The sequence below is a fragment of the Carettochelys insculpta genome, chromosome 7, assembly GCF_033958435.1.
Source record: "Carettochelys insculpta isolate YL-2023 chromosome 7, ASM3395843v1, whole genome shotgun sequence".
Classification (NCBI taxonomy): domain Eukaryota; kingdom Metazoa; phylum Chordata; order Testudines; family Carettochelyidae; genus Carettochelys; species Carettochelys insculpta.
In genome coordinates, this window is record NC_134143.1 from 72,229,643 (window position 1) to 72,248,882 (window position 19,240).

General features: G+C 47.9%; 1 protein-coding gene and 1 pseudogene across 1 annotated transcript in view; one reads left to right on the top strand and one right to left on the bottom strand.

The window, feature by feature from the left end:
• ARL3 (ARF like GTPase 3) overlaps positions 1-10,873 on the top strand; it is a 36,068-nt gene extending 25,195 nt beyond the window's left edge. The window contains exon 6 of the mRNA XM_074999929.1: positions 7,611-10,873. Coding sequence (XP_074856030.1) covers positions 7,611-7,658 — 48 coding nt within the window. The 3' untranslated portion in view covers positions 7,659-10,873. The remainder of the gene's footprint in view (positions 1-7,610) is intronic.
• Positions 10,874-13,874: 3,001 nt separating this feature from the next.
• Positions 13,875-14,660, bottom strand: LOC142015833 (ras-related protein Rab-32 pseudogene; annotated as a pseudogene).
• Between the last annotated feature and the right edge of the window lie 4,580 nt (positions 14,661-19,240).

A 19,240-nucleotide genomic window follows, 5' to 3' on the forward strand; every position in this document is an offset into this window, starting at 1 on the left:
CCCTAAAATCGTAGTATGTTGATACCTCAGTGTGACCCATCCACACAGGTATGGGGTATTAAAGTGGCCCATGACAGTATAATGTGCTGCATAAATATGCCCTAAGTTTATTTTAAGGGTGATTTAGCAGGCCAGTGTGCACAGGGACCTATCATCTTTAATTGCTTTTTATTTTAACTTTTAAATTGCATTGCAAATCCAGTTGGATAATAATAGCAGGGTGGAAAAAGACAGGAATTGCAGGGGATGTGGAATGGTTGATCTAGAAGCAGTGAGTCATGTGATATTTAATATGGGAGCAGGGAGGGAACTGTCAGAGCTGTGTCAGGATTACAAGAGTCTGAAAAGAAATTTACATGTAGACAAAAAATGTGTAGCCATTACACTTGTATCAGGATAGTAGAAGCAGCAGCCTGGAAGTCTTAGGTACGGGGGCAGGGTTTTAGTAGTGTAGACAGAGGGGAAAAGTGACTTTTGAAATAAGGAGTACGCTGAAAACATCCAAGATGGCAAATTTTGAAATGCCCTGACCTAATTGATTATGGCCAGGGTCAGGTTTAAAAGAAGGGATTAAGCCTCATTGCCGTGGAGGTCATGGTTAGGGATCAGACTTTTGTGGGCATGCCTAATCTCTGGTACTGCATGGGAGCAGACTTCAAAAGGTGGTTAATGGAGACAAAGGGACTTGTTCACTGAACATTTGAAATCTTATTATTTGGCTCCTATAACTAAAGATCTGATAGTAAAAGAAATCGAATGCAGTTGGCTTAGCCAATTGCGGCTTGCATCAGCTATTGCTGTTCTAGTCCTCCCTACTCCAAATCAGCCGAAATGACTCACCTCTGGCCTGCAGCCCCCTCTACCAGTGCCTGGTCTGTCCTGAGCAGAGAGAATACCAATCATGCCATGTTGCATGGTGCTTTAGTGTACGTCTTCTCTGCAGTCAAGGCATGTCTGCATCACCTGTAGACGTAGCCAAGCTAGTTTTGATTTCACTAGCTCCAGTAACAATAGCAGTGAAGCTACAGCAACACTGGCCATCCCAAGGCACCCAGCAGCCTGGGTTTATGCTCTGTACTCAAGCATCTAGCCCAGGCTGCTGCCCACTGCAGTTGTTATTGGAAGTAACTAGTTCTTTGTGGGCTGCAGTCACACCTCTGCATTAGAATTGGAAAAGATTCTGAGAAGGGCAAGGCAAAAGATTGGGGTATGGAAAAGTGTTCCCTCTAATTTTTTTTTTCCATGCTTGGGTGGAACAAATTTTATGTGCTCTGATGCATGTGTGAATGTGCACCACCCCAGGAGCACACAGTGCCAGCCATGGGCACTCTACTAATCAGCTGGGCAGCACCTAAATCCCTCCTGGGTGGCTTCCCAAGCACTCCACTTACAAGGAACACTGGTATGGAATAGTTCCGTATGGGGCAAAATTCAAAGAACTGGGACTGTTCAGCTTGGAAAAGAGACTATAAGGGGAGATGCGATGGAAAACTATAAATGTGAGAGTGCGGTGGAGACAATGAATAAGGAAGTGTTATTTACTCCTTTGTGTAACACGGGAACTAGGGGGTCAGCCAATGAAATGAATAGGTGGGAGATTAAAACAAAACCGCACACAGTCAGTCTGTGAACTCACTGCCGGGGGATGTGGTGAGGCCAACATAACAACAGGGCTGAGAAGAGAACTAGATAAGATCCTGGAGGATAGGTCTGTCAATGGCTATTAACTGAGATGGCCAAGGACATAGCCCCAGGCTCTGGGTATCCATAGTCTAATTGCCAGAAGCTAGGAGTGGCCTACGGGATAGCCCAACGATTGCCTGTTGTGTTCCTTCCCTCTGAAGCACCTGGGATTGGTCACTGTTGGGAGACAGGCTACTGGGCTAGATAGGCCATTAGGCTGACTCAGTCTGTCTGTTCTTATGTTGTCTGATTGCAATGTAGACCTACTCTGTGTGTGTGGCCATCAGTCTTGGGACCAAAAGGTAGGACTTGAACCCAGCTCTCCAGAGGAGCAAGGCTGCCCCTGCATATGTTTTAGTAACCCTGTAGTACCACCAACTCCCCCATCCGAGGAATCTTCCTCACTGGCTGCCATGCACAGGTTACATGGCTCACATGTGGAAAGCAGCCTTGTCAGTGTCCTTCCATGAGATCTTTCTCAGCCTAGCTTCTCCAGCATTTTAGCCCACACGACTATGTATCCAGGGCTCCGTGGTTGGAGGGGAACTATTCAATAAGGTGCAGGGACTTCTTACTTCAGTTCAACGTTCAGCATCTCTTTTATTGATGTTCACTGCCTTTCTGTGAATGAACGGAGACAGGAACATCCAAAGGATTCTAACTCCTCCTCCCACGTGGCCTTACAGTTATATCTGCCTGGGAAGGGAATACTATTATTGCACTCATATGTGTCCTCAGAATACCTGCGACTGTCAAATCCACCACTTCAGACCAGCTCAAAGTTAGCTATTAGTTGTGTTTCTTGTGTCTTAGTCGCAAGGGTCTGTCTCCGCCATGCCAAACTCGCAGCCAAGGGCTGCATGTGGCCTGCAATTAGATGTTAATAAAAATTTAAGTGTGGTCCACCTCGGGGGTGGGCAGGGCAAGCTTCAAAGGGCTGGGGGCAGTGCACAGTGGGATTGGAGGGGTATTGCAAGCCTCAAGGGACCGGGCATCAGTGCACTGGGGGCTGCATTGCAAGGGGTGGTAGTGCAGGCCACCAGGGGCCGGGAGATGGTGCACTGCCGCAGGGGGGAGTACAAGCCCAAAGAGTCTGAAAGCAGGGAGAACACAGTGCAGTGAGGGCGTGCAGTGTAACCCCCAAAATGTCGTAGAAGGAAGTGCAGATAAACAGGTGGGGGTGGGTGAGGAGAGTGTCGTTTAAACTGGAAGGGAGGGGATGTAATGGGGAAAGGAGTGCAGGGTTTCTCCTTTGGTGGAACTGAAAGGAAATCTCCTTTCTGGACTTTGGCCAATAGCCACAGAAGCTGTGAGATCCTGACCTGGTCTCTTTCCCTGTCACCCTTTCCCCTACTGGGGGCTGCTCAGTCCCACCCTATGCCCCTTTCCTCTCTCCCTGCTTCCTCTGTGTGGGCAAAAAAATGTGGGATTCTGATGTCTTCTGTGGCCCACTGAAAGGGGATCAGGGAAAGGGGAATCTCTAACCGCCATATGGAGAGAGAGAGAGAGGATACCTTGGGGTAGGGGAGGGGTTTCACTCTGTTGTATCCACCCTGTACAAAGGTGGGAGGGGAAGACATAAAATCAGCCAAAGCATTATTCAAACCTGGTCACAATGATTGACAAAGCAACCCTGGACAATGGAAATGTTCTGACTCAGTACACCATGAGCAACATAACATTGGGGCATTCCACCAGCGAGGTGGTGGTGATTGGTTTCTCTCAGCCCTCATCTACATATTTGATCAACCACTTTCTATGCTTGTTTTTATTTCATCAAAATAAGTTAGGTATCATATAAAAAATTAAAAAGTACCTTTAATTTATCTTTAAATTTAAATTATATAGGAGCAAACAAAATTTTTACATATCAAATTTTATAAACCATGAATAAAATTATAAAACAATAAAGATTGTGTCAAGTATTAAATTCTCAATTAAAATTATTGTATTATAGTCAAACAAGATCTGAAAAATATTGTAAAATATACTTAAAACATAATTGAAAATAATACATAATTATGACTTTCTGATAGAAGTACATTTTCTTTGGTGGCCCTGAAAGCTATCAGTTTTTGTTTGCATGGCCCTCAGCAGGCTGTGAGTTTGACATGCCTGATCTAAATAGTATTGTAGGAGTCAGGTGTTTTCCGTAGGGTCCTTTTTCAACATGTACAGACAAGAAACGATAAGGACAAGGGGGGAAGAAAATTGCTCTCCTTGTTTCTAAATACTCCATGGCCTTAGTCCTGTCTTTCATATCCCCCCATGCTTCCTCCCTCCCCATCCCCTGCTCTTCTGTTACTGGTACAGAAGCCCTCACCATCACACTGCCTCTCATCTGAAACAGCCTCCCTGGCAGGATGCTCCCCCTTTGCGTCTCTTCTTCTCATTTCACTGAATGTTTTTGTCGCACATCTAAATCTTTTTCTTTTCTTCCATGGAAAAGTAAAACCTCAGAGTTGCAAGCACTCAAGTTCTGAACTGACCAAACACACCCCTCATTTGCAGCCAGAAGTATGCAATCAGTCAGCAATAGAGACCAAAACAAAAAGAAGCAAATACACTAGTGCTAAGCATAAGCTACCAAAAAAGGGAAAGCAATGGTCTTCTGCATAGCAACGTTTCAAAGCTGCAGCAAGTCAGTGTTCGGATTTAAGCTTTTGAACAAACAACTGTGACATTTTGTCCAGAATGACACACATTTCAGAGTTAGGAACAGCTGCCATTCTGAAGGTGTTCATAACGTTGGGTTCTACTGTATTTACCTCTCTGCAAAGCATGCTGGGATGCCATCTGCAGGAAGGATGCCAGGCCCAATAAAGTTGCATTAGAAATATTTAAGGTATCTTTAATGCTTGCAGATAAAATATTGTTAATGCCTCATACAGCAAACATCTTTTTTGCTGCTAGGTCATGTTAATTTTCCCTCTTCCCACTGTAAGCTAATTAGATCGTCAAATAAACTCATTCCATAAAATGGCTTTAAAAGCCATTCCTGCTTTAAAAATTAGCTGACCTAGGTTTGTATTTCAGATGAACTCGGAGCTGTCATCTTTGAATGCTTTGTCATTCATTTGCCCTCTTTAGACAGATGATGCAGCTCAGGCCCCAGCCATGCTAATTCCCTTCATAAACTCGGCTTTATGAAACTCACCTCTTTGGTACTCCCGTGGGCTGATTTCCCTTCCCTCAGCTCCCTAGTGGCACCAGGCCAAGCTTTAATCACCGTAAATTCAGGTTCTGGAAGAGATTAGCTGGGAGATAGGATGCACATTTGTTGTTCTGCAGTGATGTATTGTTTATGGGATTGCTGTGCTGAATAGCAAAGGGTGTCAGCTGATATTTATTACTTTAAGCTGTCTCAGCTGTTCTGGTTCAGCAAATAAACCTACATTTAAAATGAATGAGGTACTCTGCTTGCCTTGTATGCCATGATATGTGCAAATGTGATTATTGCCTCAGAGACTGGGGAAACTGAAATCATTCTGGGAGCGGTTTTTACCCTGTGCAAGCAATCATGCAGATTTCTAAAGACTGCAGCCTAGCTTTGGGCTTCCGCATATCTCCTGGTTGCTCCATTGTAAACCTATGGCATCATGTACCTTGAGAATCTCTCTCCAGAGTGATCTGCTTTAAACCACTCTGTTGAGAGCTTCAGGCATTACATGTTTTACACATAGGTTATACATTGCTGTTGAAGGGAAAACACCGTGCTATTGGGCCTTAAAATGAATCGACTTTAGACTTTTCTCACTTGGTCGGAGGATTTCTGACAGTCTGTTGTACGCACTTATCTCTGCTGCAGTACTAAATAAAAGTGAAGACAGAGACCCTCCCTGAGGTTAAGTTTAGGCCTTTGTGTGTGTGTGTGTTACAGAGTAAAACAATGTGCCACTGGGTTCACTTTTTAATTTAAAACTGCAGCAAGGGTTACTTTAGAAAACCACTTTCACCTCTTCTGATAAGCACTGCCCCATGGGACAGCCACCAGAGTATGTTTCTGTTTTCAAACTGAGGTTCTCTGTGTGCTTGAGCCCTGAGGTTTCAGGGTCCTCCTTAACGCTCTGTTCTGGTCACCATCTTTGTGCTTAAGAGCCTGACAGGACTCTGTGGCAACAGTTTTGCCATCAAAACCCCAGTTTTGTTGACAAAACTAGTGGAGCAGCCACACACAAAACAGGATTTGTTGACGGTATATTGACAAAACCCGGCTCATTTGCAGACAACCTTCTGCCTCTCCCGGAAGAGGAAGAGTGCCTTTTGTCGACGGGTTTGGTTGACAAAAAATCTGCGTGGAGGCCCTTGCGGGACCTTCTCTCAACAGACAGGGCACCCAGAACAATGGGCAGCCCTGTCTGCTGTGGTTCTAGGTGCCTGTTTCGTCGAGAGAGCAGCCGGGCAGTCCAGCCACTCTGTCGACAGAACAGAGCACTCTTCCAATTGGCTCTTGTATGTGGCCACACTCTATCGACAGAAGTTTTGTCAGGAAATCTCTCCCGACAGTGATTTCTGTCAACAGATCACTGTAGTGTAACTATAGCCTATGTGGAACCAGCCTATGGATTTCCTTTCTTCACCAAAAGGGTTGCTGATGTATACTAGCAACAGTCTTCCATTCTTGTATGCAGATGAGTTGTATCCCTGGCAGGCTACTGGAGAGACAGGTGGGGAGGTGGCATCTCTCGCAATTACTGAGAGAACAAGCTCTTGAGCTTCCACAGCCCTGCAGAAGAGCTCTGTGCAACTTCAGAAGCGGCTCTGTTGCCAAGAGAAGTTGGTCCAGCAAATTAAAAGATATTCCCTCGCCCATCTCATCTCTCTGACAACACTCTAGGGACCATCAGCGTCTTAACGTATTACGCTCACTCTGCACGGGCCTGAGAAGTAAGAGAGCAGGAAACATGACAGGCATGTCACTGGGCAATGCAGAAAGTTGCTAGCAGGCTGCTCCAATATTTTTGAGGTCTATCAACTTGGTGATAGTCAGCAAAGTGACTCCCTTTTGTTGACCCCAGATCCCATCTGGCCAGCATGCAAGGCCAAAAATGGGTTTTCAAGCCATCTGACTGCCTCCTGCTTTGAGCATAATCCTTCAGACTAACTGAACATTCTGCGCTTGGGTCTTCCAGGGGCAGTTCAGAGGGTGCCTGGGGGTGATGAGAATCCAGTTCATATGGCTCCTGGGTGGGTCAGCTGGGCAGGGCTTTTAGGTTACCAGCACAAGCAGGGGCAATGATGCTCTCTTTACTGGAGCAGCCCTTCACAAATTCCCAGCTTGCTTTATGGACAATCAGTTAGGGATCCCAGCAGCCTTGTGTGGTGAAGTATTGTGCCCATTTCATAGATGGAGAAATCTATCTGTGTAAGATCTGACCTCCATCACACCTGCATCTGAAAGCCTTACAGTTTCTACTGGATTTCTCCTCCCAACACCCCTGAGAGGCAGAGCAGGGCTGTTATCCCATGGTACAAATGGGAGCTGAGGTACAAGGAGACAAGAAGTCTGTGGCCTGGCAGGTTGTTAAATCTGAATAACACCCTAAGGATAGGTCAGCAGCCTCTGAAATTGACATATGGAAAGATTGAGTGTCTTGCCCAGGATTGCAGTGCCTGTTGCAGCAGAACCTGGAATCGAGTCTTAATCTGAATGACACGCCAGTCCTTCCTCAGAGGACTTGCACACACCACTGAAGTGAGACTTTAACCCTTTGTTTACAAGGTCCCTTGTCTGACCATAATCACGGTGCGACAGGAGCCACTGAACAAAGTGGCCTATTCGATTTACATGTAGCATTTGGGAGGTGCCTGGGGAGAAACAGAGAGGAGGATGAGTTTCCCCGATACCAGCTTGTTAGGGTTGAAGATCCCACATTCCCTTTCTGTGACTAATGCTGCCTTTCTCTGTGTCCACCTTTTGTCCAAAGGACGGCATGAACTGGGTCTGCAAAAATGTCAATGCAAAGAAGAAATAACCCCCCATGAGCTGCGTGGAAATGGAGGAGCTGTGGAAGCTGAATTACACGCTGGAAGCACTAATTTGCTGCTTTCTGACCAAATGTTTTTTCCCATCTGTACAGACCTACAGCTGTTAAAAAAAAGGGAACAACAACAGTTAAACCCACTGCTGGAATTGGACCTTCACCTGCTCTTTAGTACAGTTATTTTTCCCAATAAAGGAGTTGTATTTTCCCCCCTTTGCATAAATAGTATTAACTGATCTGATTAGAAAACATGATTTTAAAGCAGAGTAAGCTTGTGACTTAGGTTAGAGAATTCCTTTGGACTGGGAGCTTGTGCTTTGGCTTCTGCAGAGCCAGTAGAACTGCCGAGATGATCACAACATGCCCTGGTCTCCGCTGGTTCCACAATCATCCTAGTCATTCCTAGGTGTCAGTCAAAGCTGTTCCCCGGGTGCAAATTGGGTGTTGTCTCGTTAGATAGTGTGGCTCATTAAAAGACCCATGTCATTCTGTGTAAAGTGGGTGGAATTTTCATGTCGTCATCCCCTGCCCCCGAAGCTCTAAGAAAGACCTTCATCTTAACCAGAAACAGCAGCAAGGCCACACCCTCCCTAGAAGTGGAAGAAGAGCATGTATGAATCCTACAGGCTCTTCATGGATGTGTCGGGGGTGGGAGGTGCTAACAGGTAGGAAGGGACATGTACTTTCACCTCTAGGTCCCCAGTTCAAATCCAAGCTGCCGGGGACTAAGAGTCACTGGGTCCTGAAAACAGTTGTATGCAGAGGACAAAGCTCACAGTCCAGCTTGTTTTTTAACATGCTGATTTACAGAGTGTTAAAAAAAATCCATCATCCTGACTGGCAGCCTTGCTTGCAGCCTGAGCATAAAGGCCAAAAAATGACCACAGCCTTGCCCTGTCTCCTCATTGCTAGGAGACAACTTGGCGGGCAGTGTGGGAAAAGGTTGCCCTGCCTATACCAGAGTGATCCTGCTTTCTGGAGAGCCAGAGTACATCTGTCTCCAAGCCCGGAAGGAGAGTGGCATGGATATTGAAAGGATCAAACCCCACTTTAAAAACCAAAAGACAGGAATAAAACAGGCCCCAATGAATTCCTGAGCGACAGCTCAATATGCACTGGGGCCTGGTTACAACTTTGTGTGGAATGAGCAAGGCGTCATCAGACACGCAGGCAGATCTGTTTAAAATCAGCTTGCTCAGTAGTTCCCTGGCTCAAGTACCTTACCCAGAACCCGAGGAATCCTTGCAGCACGTCCCCAGTGGCTACTCAGAGTACCGCATCACAGCATGTCTGAAAGGTCACTTTTGCTTTGCTGTTAATGCATCCCTCCACCTGCTATAAACAACAGCAGCTCTCTTACAGAGAGTGACTCTGCTATTTGTGGCTAAATGCAAAGATCTAAAATACATTCTCCTAGCTTTGAAATAAGTCACCACCTTTCCTGCATTGTAAGCGTAGAGTTGCTGAAATGCTTCCGTACCCCTAAATGTCAACAATTTTAATAAATCCCCACACTTCCATGTACTGTGACCTTAGCGCCTGCCACTTTAAAAGAGCCTTGAGCTCGTCTCTTCTCTTCTCTTTGATCATGTCTTTAACAAGCAGAAAACTCGCTTCTTTTCATCTGAGTAGTAGTCGATAATGCACTTGAAAATATGTCCCTTCTTTTCAGTAGTCAGACACAAACGCTTGGAAATTTTATTTTATTTTATTTTATTTTAAATTTTCCTCTAGTCCCAACTTTGAGGAAGGAAAATTGACTTTGTTGTCTTTGAAGCCAGGAATGGCCTACTGGATCATTAGCCATGCCTGCATGTTGAGACATACGCTTGTATCTTTGGTGTGGGCATCGACTTACACAACGCCCCCTGCTAAAACCCAGCAGACAAAAGTAATCAGTCAGTTCAGGCAATAGTAGAGAGAATGTGATAGTGTGAGGGGCTACAAGAACTTTATGGCCCTGTATCTTGGGGGACTTCTCTAGACCATCCCACACTGAGGACCATAAACTTTCTCTTTGTGGTTAACAACCCTCTGTGCATCCGCCGGAGGGGAATTTAAAAGTACTTGAAACACCATTCACCTGCCATCTTTTATTTTAATGTATTTACAGTCTATTCAACCCTGATCAGCTAAGCAAAGCTTCTCTCCTTCTCCTCCCTCAACACCACCTGTCTAAACACAAAGCACAAGGCTGGTTACAAGCATCTGGAACACCTGCCGTTGTTGGAAAAAAGAAATCTCAGTTGCACTCAGCAGGGTCACATTCAATTTATTCCAATTATGATGTTTAGATTTTGTCCTTCTGACTCGGTCTTTTTTTCCCCCTTTTAAGTAAGTTTCTATGGAAACAATCTGTCTCATTGACATGGGTGGAGCTTATGCATAGATTTTTATAGCTTTATAGATTTCAAGGCCAGAAGAGACCGTTACAATCCTCTAGTCTGACCTGTATAACACAGACCATTAAATCCCACCTAGTAATTTCTACGTCAAGCTTAATAACTTCTAGCTGAAGCAGAATCTCTCTTTTAGGATGGCATCAAGCCTTGATTTAAGGACTCCAGATGACAGAGCATCCGCCACATACCTTAGAAGGTTGTTCCAATGGTCAATTGCCTCCCTGTTCAAAATGTGCATCTTATTTCCTGTTTGAATTTGTCTGGTTTCAACTACCAGCCACTGGCTCTTGCTAAATTCTTTGTCTGACAGATTAAAAAGCCTTCTGCTATCTTTGACTGTTCTTAGGAGGAGGAAGATGGTGTAGTGTTTAAAACTTGGGCTGCAGTGTCAGCAGTTCTGGGATAACATGGGCTTGAGTCATAATAAGTTGTCCTTTTGCCTATTTTCTAACTCCATTCTTTGCATATTGGAGATTCTTGCATTCTAATTGCAAGGGATCACTGTGCTTTCATTATAAAATATATTTGTATGACAATAGTGTTCACTAGCTTCATTCATGATCACACCACATTGTGCTAGGGCTCCATACAAACCATGTATGAAGATGCATTTTTCTTCTCCTGGAGAGCATACAGGCTATGCTGTCCCATTGTCTTATTTCAGGGCACAGTCTGACCCAAACACACTCTATAGTTTGTTCCTGGTTTGAAGTTGCTCAAAAGGGTTATTTGCAATATTTGGTCATGTTGTAAAATTCAGTGTATAATTTAGATGACTTTGTCAATAAATAAACATTTAGTAGAAACAAGAGCGTGTTTTGAGATTATATTTTTTGTTTTCAGCCAAGGTTCTAGACTTGCGTTGGGTGTTTATTTTTCAGACAATCCAAAAGGAAGACTTCATATTAAAGGATCCCCTTATTTCTAGAATAAGTTCACCACTTCAGCTCTGCCTCTTCTCATCAAAGAATTAGACACTAGCTATTAGTAGAGTGCCTCATAATTTTTGAAACAAGTAGTGTTTTTCCCCGAAAGATTATTTTTTTTAACCCAAAACCAACATTTTTGCGAAAATCTGGCATTGTACTTTCATGGGGCTGTTTTTATTTGCCCAAAGATGCCCTTTAAAAAGGGGTTGATGCTTTTCTTGAAAATATCAAAAAAGTTAAGTTTCACCAACTGTTTGGATAACATTTAATCAGAATGATTAAAAATAAAAGATTTTTTTTGAAAAACAGAAAATAGTTTGGGTTCAAACACTTCAAACTGAGGCCAAGTTTGACATTTTTGTTGAAACGACTGGATTTTACCTCTTCCTGCAACACTGCCCCAGGCAAAGGAGAGGCATCAGCAATCAAACCTTTCTAAAAAGCTGAGTATATGTTCCCTCTAGAACAGCTATCAGACTGAAAAATCACTGGAAAAAAGCCATTTTAGAGGGCCACATAGTATTTTTAGGCTTTTTTTAAAAACTGTTGCTTGATATTTTTAAATCAAACTCGGAAATACTTTCACATCTTGTTTGCTTAATGGATTGGATGTGAAAAATATTTCTGTGGCAAATGAACACCCTAGGAATTGTTTGATGTGTCACGATGTTATATATTCTTCTCCCCGGCACCCGCCCCCCACCCTTAGGTCTCTGCACTTCCCCTCTCCTCTTGATATTTACAGTAGGCCTTGATGTAATTTACAACAGGTCTGCATGTGACCTTGCATCTGTCTCTCATAAGCGATCCGCAGCTATCTTACGTGCAGAAACCTTGCTGTGACATTTATATGATGAATTTAGTGCTCTAAAAGGAGCTGAACGTATTGAAAGGGGAAAATAAAAAAAACAAACCAACAACCCACAGGCTGAAGGAGGAACAACAGGCCATTTTCCACTGCTGTGTAGCCAACACACCTCTCTTGTTTCTACCCTGCCTCTATCCTTGACTAAAACCTTTATCAGAACGTGGGAGTCTTTTGGGACTGGAGTGCTGGAGATCGCTTTCCCAGCTTCCCACACATACCCGCCAGTTCATTTCATCCACCGCTTGCAACTAGCTACCCAGCCAAAATGTTTGTCTGTAACAAGCATCGATGTTGCTTTTAAATCGGTCCCAGCAGCTTTGTCCACTGAGCTGCCACGCTGCTACGCCAACCAAGTAATTAACAATTAAGAGGGCTTTTTTTTTTTTGGTAAGTGGAATTGGGCTCATGTTGAAGGCTTTTGATTGGCTCACAGCTAAATCGCAGTTTAAGGCTCAGTTGGCTGCATTTAGTGTTGTTGTGAGGTTTTTTTATTGCAATCTGTTCACTTATTTCCCTTTCCAGCACTGGTAGGAAATGAAACTCTGGTAAAATCTGCACTGGAGGTGGAGTGTGGCTTTAAAGGGTTTGTGTTCTCCGTAGAGAGAGAGAGAGAGTGAGTGTGTGTGTGTGTGTGTGTGTTCACACATAGGCATCTTTCACATTTATCTGCCCTGATCATAATAATGAAATAAAATTTGACCCTACAGAGAACTCACTGGTGCTGGAGATTTTCTCTTTGCAAAGCACCATGACCTATGCCATGCCAGTTGGACATTACAGCCCTGCAAAGAGTATAAATGAGTAGCAAGTTACTGTGCTGTATAAATACTTCAGAAAGAAAGGAAAGCTGTCAAGTAGGTGAAGGCCAAAATCTGATCTACATTACAAGCTGTCAGGGAATGTTCTACAAATAACTTACTCAGTGGAAAGATTTTTTAAAAAGAAATTACCCTTGTGGCCTCCCCTTACGGTATTTTTATTGGGCTTCTGCCAGCCAGCAGAGGGAGCACGACCTGAACGTGGTCCTTCAGTGGTGCTTGTGACAACAGAGCTCATTTGGCCTGTGCTCCAGAGGCGTGTTCACAACAAGGGAAAGGAAAAACATAGCTTTTGGAGTCCATGGCCTACAGGGACTACCTCACCCCCCATTTGCCTTTCCCTGTGCTGGCTTCCCAGTGAAGAGCGTCCTGCCCAAGATGGCAGCGGGCCTTTGATTTTGGCCTCAACTAGCTAAAAAATCACCTCCTGGGCAAAGATGGTGATCACTCGTTACCGAATATGATCATCGTCCCTGGGAGTTACCGATCCTCATGTGGCTGATAAGGCTCATCCTTGAACCACAAGTTCTATTACGCTGTGGACAGATGTTTCCAGATATGGTAAAGAGAACCCATGGTGGCTTCGCTCTGCTGGGAGAATCAAGTTGGTAAATGAGTGAGGACTTATGCTGGTGAATACGAGCGGACCATCCTCCTAGTGTTCCCAGTGATGCACAAATCCATTTCTTGGGCAAACCTATCTTCATGTTTTCTAACTCTGCCCATCACCACAACAGCAGGGTGTCTTCTATGTAAAATCAATAGTAAAGTCCCCAGGTGGATTTTGTGAGGACTCAGCACTCTGCTTGGGGTACAGTCTTTTGGAGGGAGGAGGGCAACAGGGCCTTGGAAGAGAAGGGGACATATGAGCTTCCTTGCAGCAACCCCAATGCATCAGCAATGTTGGGCTTAAGCTTGTTCCTTCCAGCAGGGCTGGGAGGTAGGGACTTGGATGTTTCCTTCATGCAGAAGGCACTCCAGTACCGTGGCAATGGGCCACTCTGTGAAAATCTGTACAGGCAGATTTCAGGCTTCTGATACTCTCCCAAACAAGAGTGGCGTACAAGTAACGTTGTAAAACATGAATGCTCCCTGAACGGTGACTCTAGTCCAAAGCTCTGCCCCATTCCCCCTCTTTCTTTACAAATGCTTGGAGATCCTTTCACACTTCAGTTGTGAAACACTGGGGACTATATCTGGGGAGAATGAATTATAAGGGGGCCAAGTTCGACTTGTTCCCTGGTACGGACATGTGTGTATTCCAACATCTCAGGAGAAAGGCACAGATCCCTCATCTGCACCACTGAAATCTTCTGGGCTCTGGGAACAGAGGTTTTACTGTCTGCTTTCAAGGGATCTGGGTCCAGTTTTAGTTTGTTCACATCGTTTTCTTCATTAGGAAAGCTTCTGTAGTTGGCAAGGATGTTTTCCACCAAGAATTGAGCAGCTTCATCTACGTCAATGTTGTCCTTGGCAGATGTTTCAAACCACCCAATAAAGCCACCTTCTCTGCAGAACTGGTCCATTTGAGAGGGATTCTGGCTGCCGTCTTTTCTCTGGTCACACTTGTTTGCAAGGAGAACTGCAGGTATAGGGCTGCCATTTGGAAGTAACACTTTACTGTCCAAATCATGTTTCCACTTGGATACAGCCTCAAAAGTGGAGCCTCTTGTGACATCGAAGACCACAAGAGCACCAACTGTCTCTTTATAGTACGCTCTTGTCATGTTACCAAAATGCTCCTGGCCTGCAATGTCCCAGAGCTGCAGCCTCGCCAGGGTCTTACTGTCCCAGTTGATGACCTTGAGGGCGAAGTCCACCCCGATGGTGGCCCGGTAGTGCTGCGAGAAGAGCTGGTGCATGTACCGCTTGATGATGCTGGTTTTGCCCACGCCCAGCTCCCCAATCACCAGCACCTTGAAGAGATGCTGTCGGCACTGGGCCACCGCGGCGCCCCCACTTTTCCCTCCCGCCATGATCCCCGTTCCCGCTGCTCCCCGGGCAAGGCGGAGGCCTGATGAAGGCAGCCGGCACTGCCTACCCTGGCAGCCCGCAAACTTTGCTGCCCCAAGACTTTGCGCCACCAGCAACTTTGTGCCCTGCCCCAGCAACCAACCACCTGACTGCAGGTGTTAGAAGGAACGGGCTTTTGCTGTAAGACCGGGATGGTGGTGGCTGAGTCATGTCCTCTGGTGGCCAGTAGTGGGCCTGCTACTTAACCGATGAGTTCCTTGTTTAGCACAAGTGGGTGAGCAGACTCCTATGGTGGGAAAACTCCCACGAACTTCAGCGAGAGTCACACACGTGGTCAGTGCAGGAGCCCAGGTCTCCGGTGACAAGCCATCGTTAGCCAGCCTGGAGACAAGCAGGGGGAGAAGCAGCAACATCTCCCCATCTGAGCCACTGACTCAGCCCCATGGGCACAGCCAGCACATCCATCACCACCAAGAAGGAGCAACTCCCCTCTCCTCCTGTGACTGCTCCATACAGCTCATAGAGCTAAGTGAGCGCTGCTGTGAAAACCAGCCCCCCTCCCCTCTGCCAACAGGTGCTGCCCTAAGCTTAAGCTACATCTCTACAATGGGGATCTATGAAGCAGGGCTTTCCATGCCTAACACGCTAGGCCAAGGCAGCTGTCCCACTCCCAGCTCCCTCCTAACCCTCTAGGTTGCCTGTTACAGTCTAAATAACCTCCCCACAGCACCTGTGAGGTCAGAGCCAGCCTGCCGACATCCTAGAGGGCTCGGAGCCTGAGGGGATTAGGCTGATCTGCAGGGTGAGCCCCGGGGAGAGGAGACAGATTAGACGGCCCCACAGGGCTTCTGCTGTTCGTTTCATTCATGTTAAAAGGAATTTCCTGCTGAAGGGCGAGAGCCAGGCTGGCAGGCCTGGGTCTGGTGCACCCTGGGCCGGGCACACAAGAGCACCAGGCTGAGAACCACAGTCTGTGCCAGGCCAACAGCTCTGAGCTCCCAGTCTGGGCCTGCCCCATGGGGAGGGCACAAAAACTGCCATGTTGGGCTCAATCCCCAAGTCCTGGGCACGATACCACCCTGGCTCCTACAGCTGTCATTGCCTGGCCAAGTCTCTTCCTCCAGGTCCATCCCTGGTGCTTGAAGTAGAGCCCTGGGCAGGCTGCTGCTCCAGGCTAGGCACTGCAAGCTGAACTCGCTGGTGTTTGCTGGCTGCGCGCGTGTGGTTTGCCCTCCCTGTCCTGTGTGCTCTCCCTGCTGCTACTCTGCCCTGGCCCACACCTGGCCGGCCATTCGTGTGGTTGTAAACAGGACAGTCCTGGTGTTCAGGGTTTGTCCCCTGTGTGGTCCAGATATAAAGCTGGATGGAAGTCTCGTGTCTCATGTACGAGAGGTGCCACTTCACGCTGGCCTTGCACCATGTGGGCGTGCTCGCACCACTCTGGGCACAACTGGCCTGTCCAGTGCTCTGAGGAAGGCTCCATCGTCCTTGCACTGACCACAGGCTTGTGTCACCCCTCACGCCCCAATCACCGCCTCGTGCCCCGTCCAGTGAGCTAATCTGCCCACCTGTCTATTGCAGTCCATCAGCCCTGTCCCGCCTATGCATGCTAAACCCCACACTCGAGAGCACCCCAGGCGCTTAGACTGTGACGCACCATAGGCTGCAAATATTAGGGCCCGAGGGGCACCAGAGCCCGAGGTCCCCATAATGTCAGGGAAACAATTAAATGAGACGCACAGAGCTAATGCTGCCAGAAACCCTCTGCCAGGCTGACTGGGGGAAAAATTCCTGCCCGAGCCCATGCAGAGTTGTGTTAGACCCTGAGCACATGAGCAAGAACCAGCCAGCCAACAGCTGAGAGAGGGACAGCTCTGGGCCACCCCAATCTCCCCCTGCCCACCCCACCTTGCCAATTTGCCGTCTCCAGCCATGGCCATCTGCAATGCTTCAGAAGAAGGAGACGAAAAACAAACCCAGAAGACAATGGAGCCTGGGAAGAGATCCCTTCCTGACCCCTGCAAGTGGTCGACTGAAACCCTGAAGCATGTGCATTAGGAATAAAAGATGTGCCAAAAGTGAGTCCCAGGGCTGCAGAGGTGCAACCCACATCGACACAACTCTGTCACACAATCACACTCATGGATTTGTCCTGCTCTCAACGCTAACACTTGTCCCCATGACTTCTGTTGGGAGGCTACGCAGGGCCCTCCCACTCCTGATTTCCCATTTGAATTTTCTCGCAGCCAGTTTCTCCCCATGGGATCTTGAACCAGCATCCTCCTTCAGCTTCGACAGCTCCACCCACCTCCTGGCCATGACCTGAAAACTGATGGCCTCTTGGACTGGCCATGTGGAATTTCCTCTCCCTCCCTCGCTGGCCTGTGATCTTCAATGGCTCATACAACCACCCTTGTGCAGAGCAAAGTAGAGCAGATCCTTAGCTTTGAAACAAGGATCCCCTGGCCCTGGGCGTCACTTTGGAGCCTCCAAGGGCAGCTGCGTTTGTGCTTTGGTTAAACAACATCTCTGCCAGGCATCTGCTTTTTGCTTGTCCCCTAAGTGCTTGGGGCAGTCTGGGCCCAATGTCCATCACATCTCCAAACCATGCACCGTTGGGAGGCAAACGTTGGACCCAGCACCTAGCTGTACTTACCACTGCTACAGATACACACAACCTCTGGCTCCAGAATGCCCTTGAGCTAAGTGGGAATCTCCACAAGCTGGTAGCAGTAGAGGGGCCAGGATACACACATGAACAGGTCCAATTCCAAGAGGGACAGTTTATTCAAGGCCCACATCCTGTCTTCTTTCACACTGCAAGGAACCCCCAGTAACACATGCAACAAGCACCTCCATCTTCCAGAGAAGTGAAGCTACTCAGCAGCAGAGGCAGGACCAGAACCTGGGTCTCCCACAACCCCATCTGGTGCTTTAGGTCATGCTCCTTCTCCCACACACCCTTCCCTTCCTGCACTGGCTTGCTAGGATTAGCTCGGGCTTTGTCTAACGTGCCGGGAGACAACAGCCCAGGCCTGAGCAGCCATCCCCGGCTCCTAATTTTGCTCCAGCTAACGGACTCTTCGCGGGGGCGAGTGCTGAGCTGAGGCAGCCTCGGAGCCCCTCAAAGGCAGCTGACTCAGGAGCGATCAGCGAGGCACAGCTGTTGGGGATGTGGGGGAGGCGGGAGGGGGCGGCTGCAGTTGTGCTCCACACTCCGAGTGTACCGACAAACTTCCTTCCCCGTCAGCTCCCCCACCACGGCTCACTCCTAAACAGTTGGCCCTGATGAACATACGGCCCAACAGCTGTACGCAGCTATCCATATGCACAGTGCTCTCTATATTTATACCCCTCTCCAGCCACACTGGAGAACGCAGCTGTTGCTTTTCTTCCCGCGAGCCCAGCCCCGCTGCTCACGCTCTGTGGAGTCTGCCGTGACCTAGTTTGCAGGCAGAAGTTTGTGTGCAATGATGATTTACCCAGTTGGGGCTTTGGATTCAGGCAGTAGCGTCGCGATGGAAGGCAAATAAACGGCGGCTCCTTGCCGACTGGCACCGTGCTCTGCTGAGGCTGCGCAATGGGGCCAGGCCCTGGAGTGGAAGCGAACCAGGGCGGGCAGCACCCTGGGGAGATGCGCCTTACCCCCAGCTGCTTATGGGGATGCCATGCTGTGCAAAATGCAAGCAGCTGTCTGCCTGGTGCACATACTAAACTGTGGCAGGAACACGCTGGAGCTGGGCCCATATCCTGGCCTAAAGCCTCACCTGTCCTAATCTGTGTCCTTCAATTCCCCTTCCACCGCATGCAGTTCCTGGCTTCTCCTGCCCAGCTGTTCATGCCAGAGTCCTGGACTCATGCACTTGGTAATGGAGAGCAGCCCTGAGCTCTGTACAATGCTGGTCTGTTATTGGAGGGACCGGTTAAGGCTCAGGCCGGGCCCAGCGCTGGTCTGTTATTGGAGGGGCCGGTTAAGGCCCAGACCGGGCCTAGTGTTGGTCTGTTATTGGAGGGGCCGGGTAAGGCCCACACCAGGCCCAGCGCTGGTCTGTTATTGGAGGGGCTGGGTAAGGCCCACACCAGGCCCAGCGCTGGTCTGTTATTGGAGGGGCCAGTTAAGGCCCAGACCGGGCCCAGCGCTGGTCTGTTATTGGAGGGGACGGGTAAGCCTCAGACCGGGCCCAGTGCTGGTCTGTTATTGGAGGGGACGGGTAAGCCTCAGACCGGGCCCAGTGCTGGTCTGTTATTGGAGGGGATGAGTAAGGCCCAGACCGGGCCCAGTGCTGGTCTGTTGTTGGAAGGGGCTGGTTAAGGCCCAGACCGGGCCCAGCGCTGGTCTGTTATTAGAGGGGCTGGTTAAGGCCCATTTTACATCCTGGGCCAGTTTCAGAGCCAATCCCTTTGCCCAAGGTGAGAGGTGGAGCCCACGTCATGTGTCCCCTGTGTGGCCAGTAGCCCCTCACCCTGTTGAGAAGGGCTTTAGCCCCTCATCCGAGGCCCATGGAAGTCAGTGGGCTTCTTCCCAGGTGCTTTGGATCAGCTGCCTGGGCTGGGGTTGAGCACGTGAGTGAAGGTTGAGGAT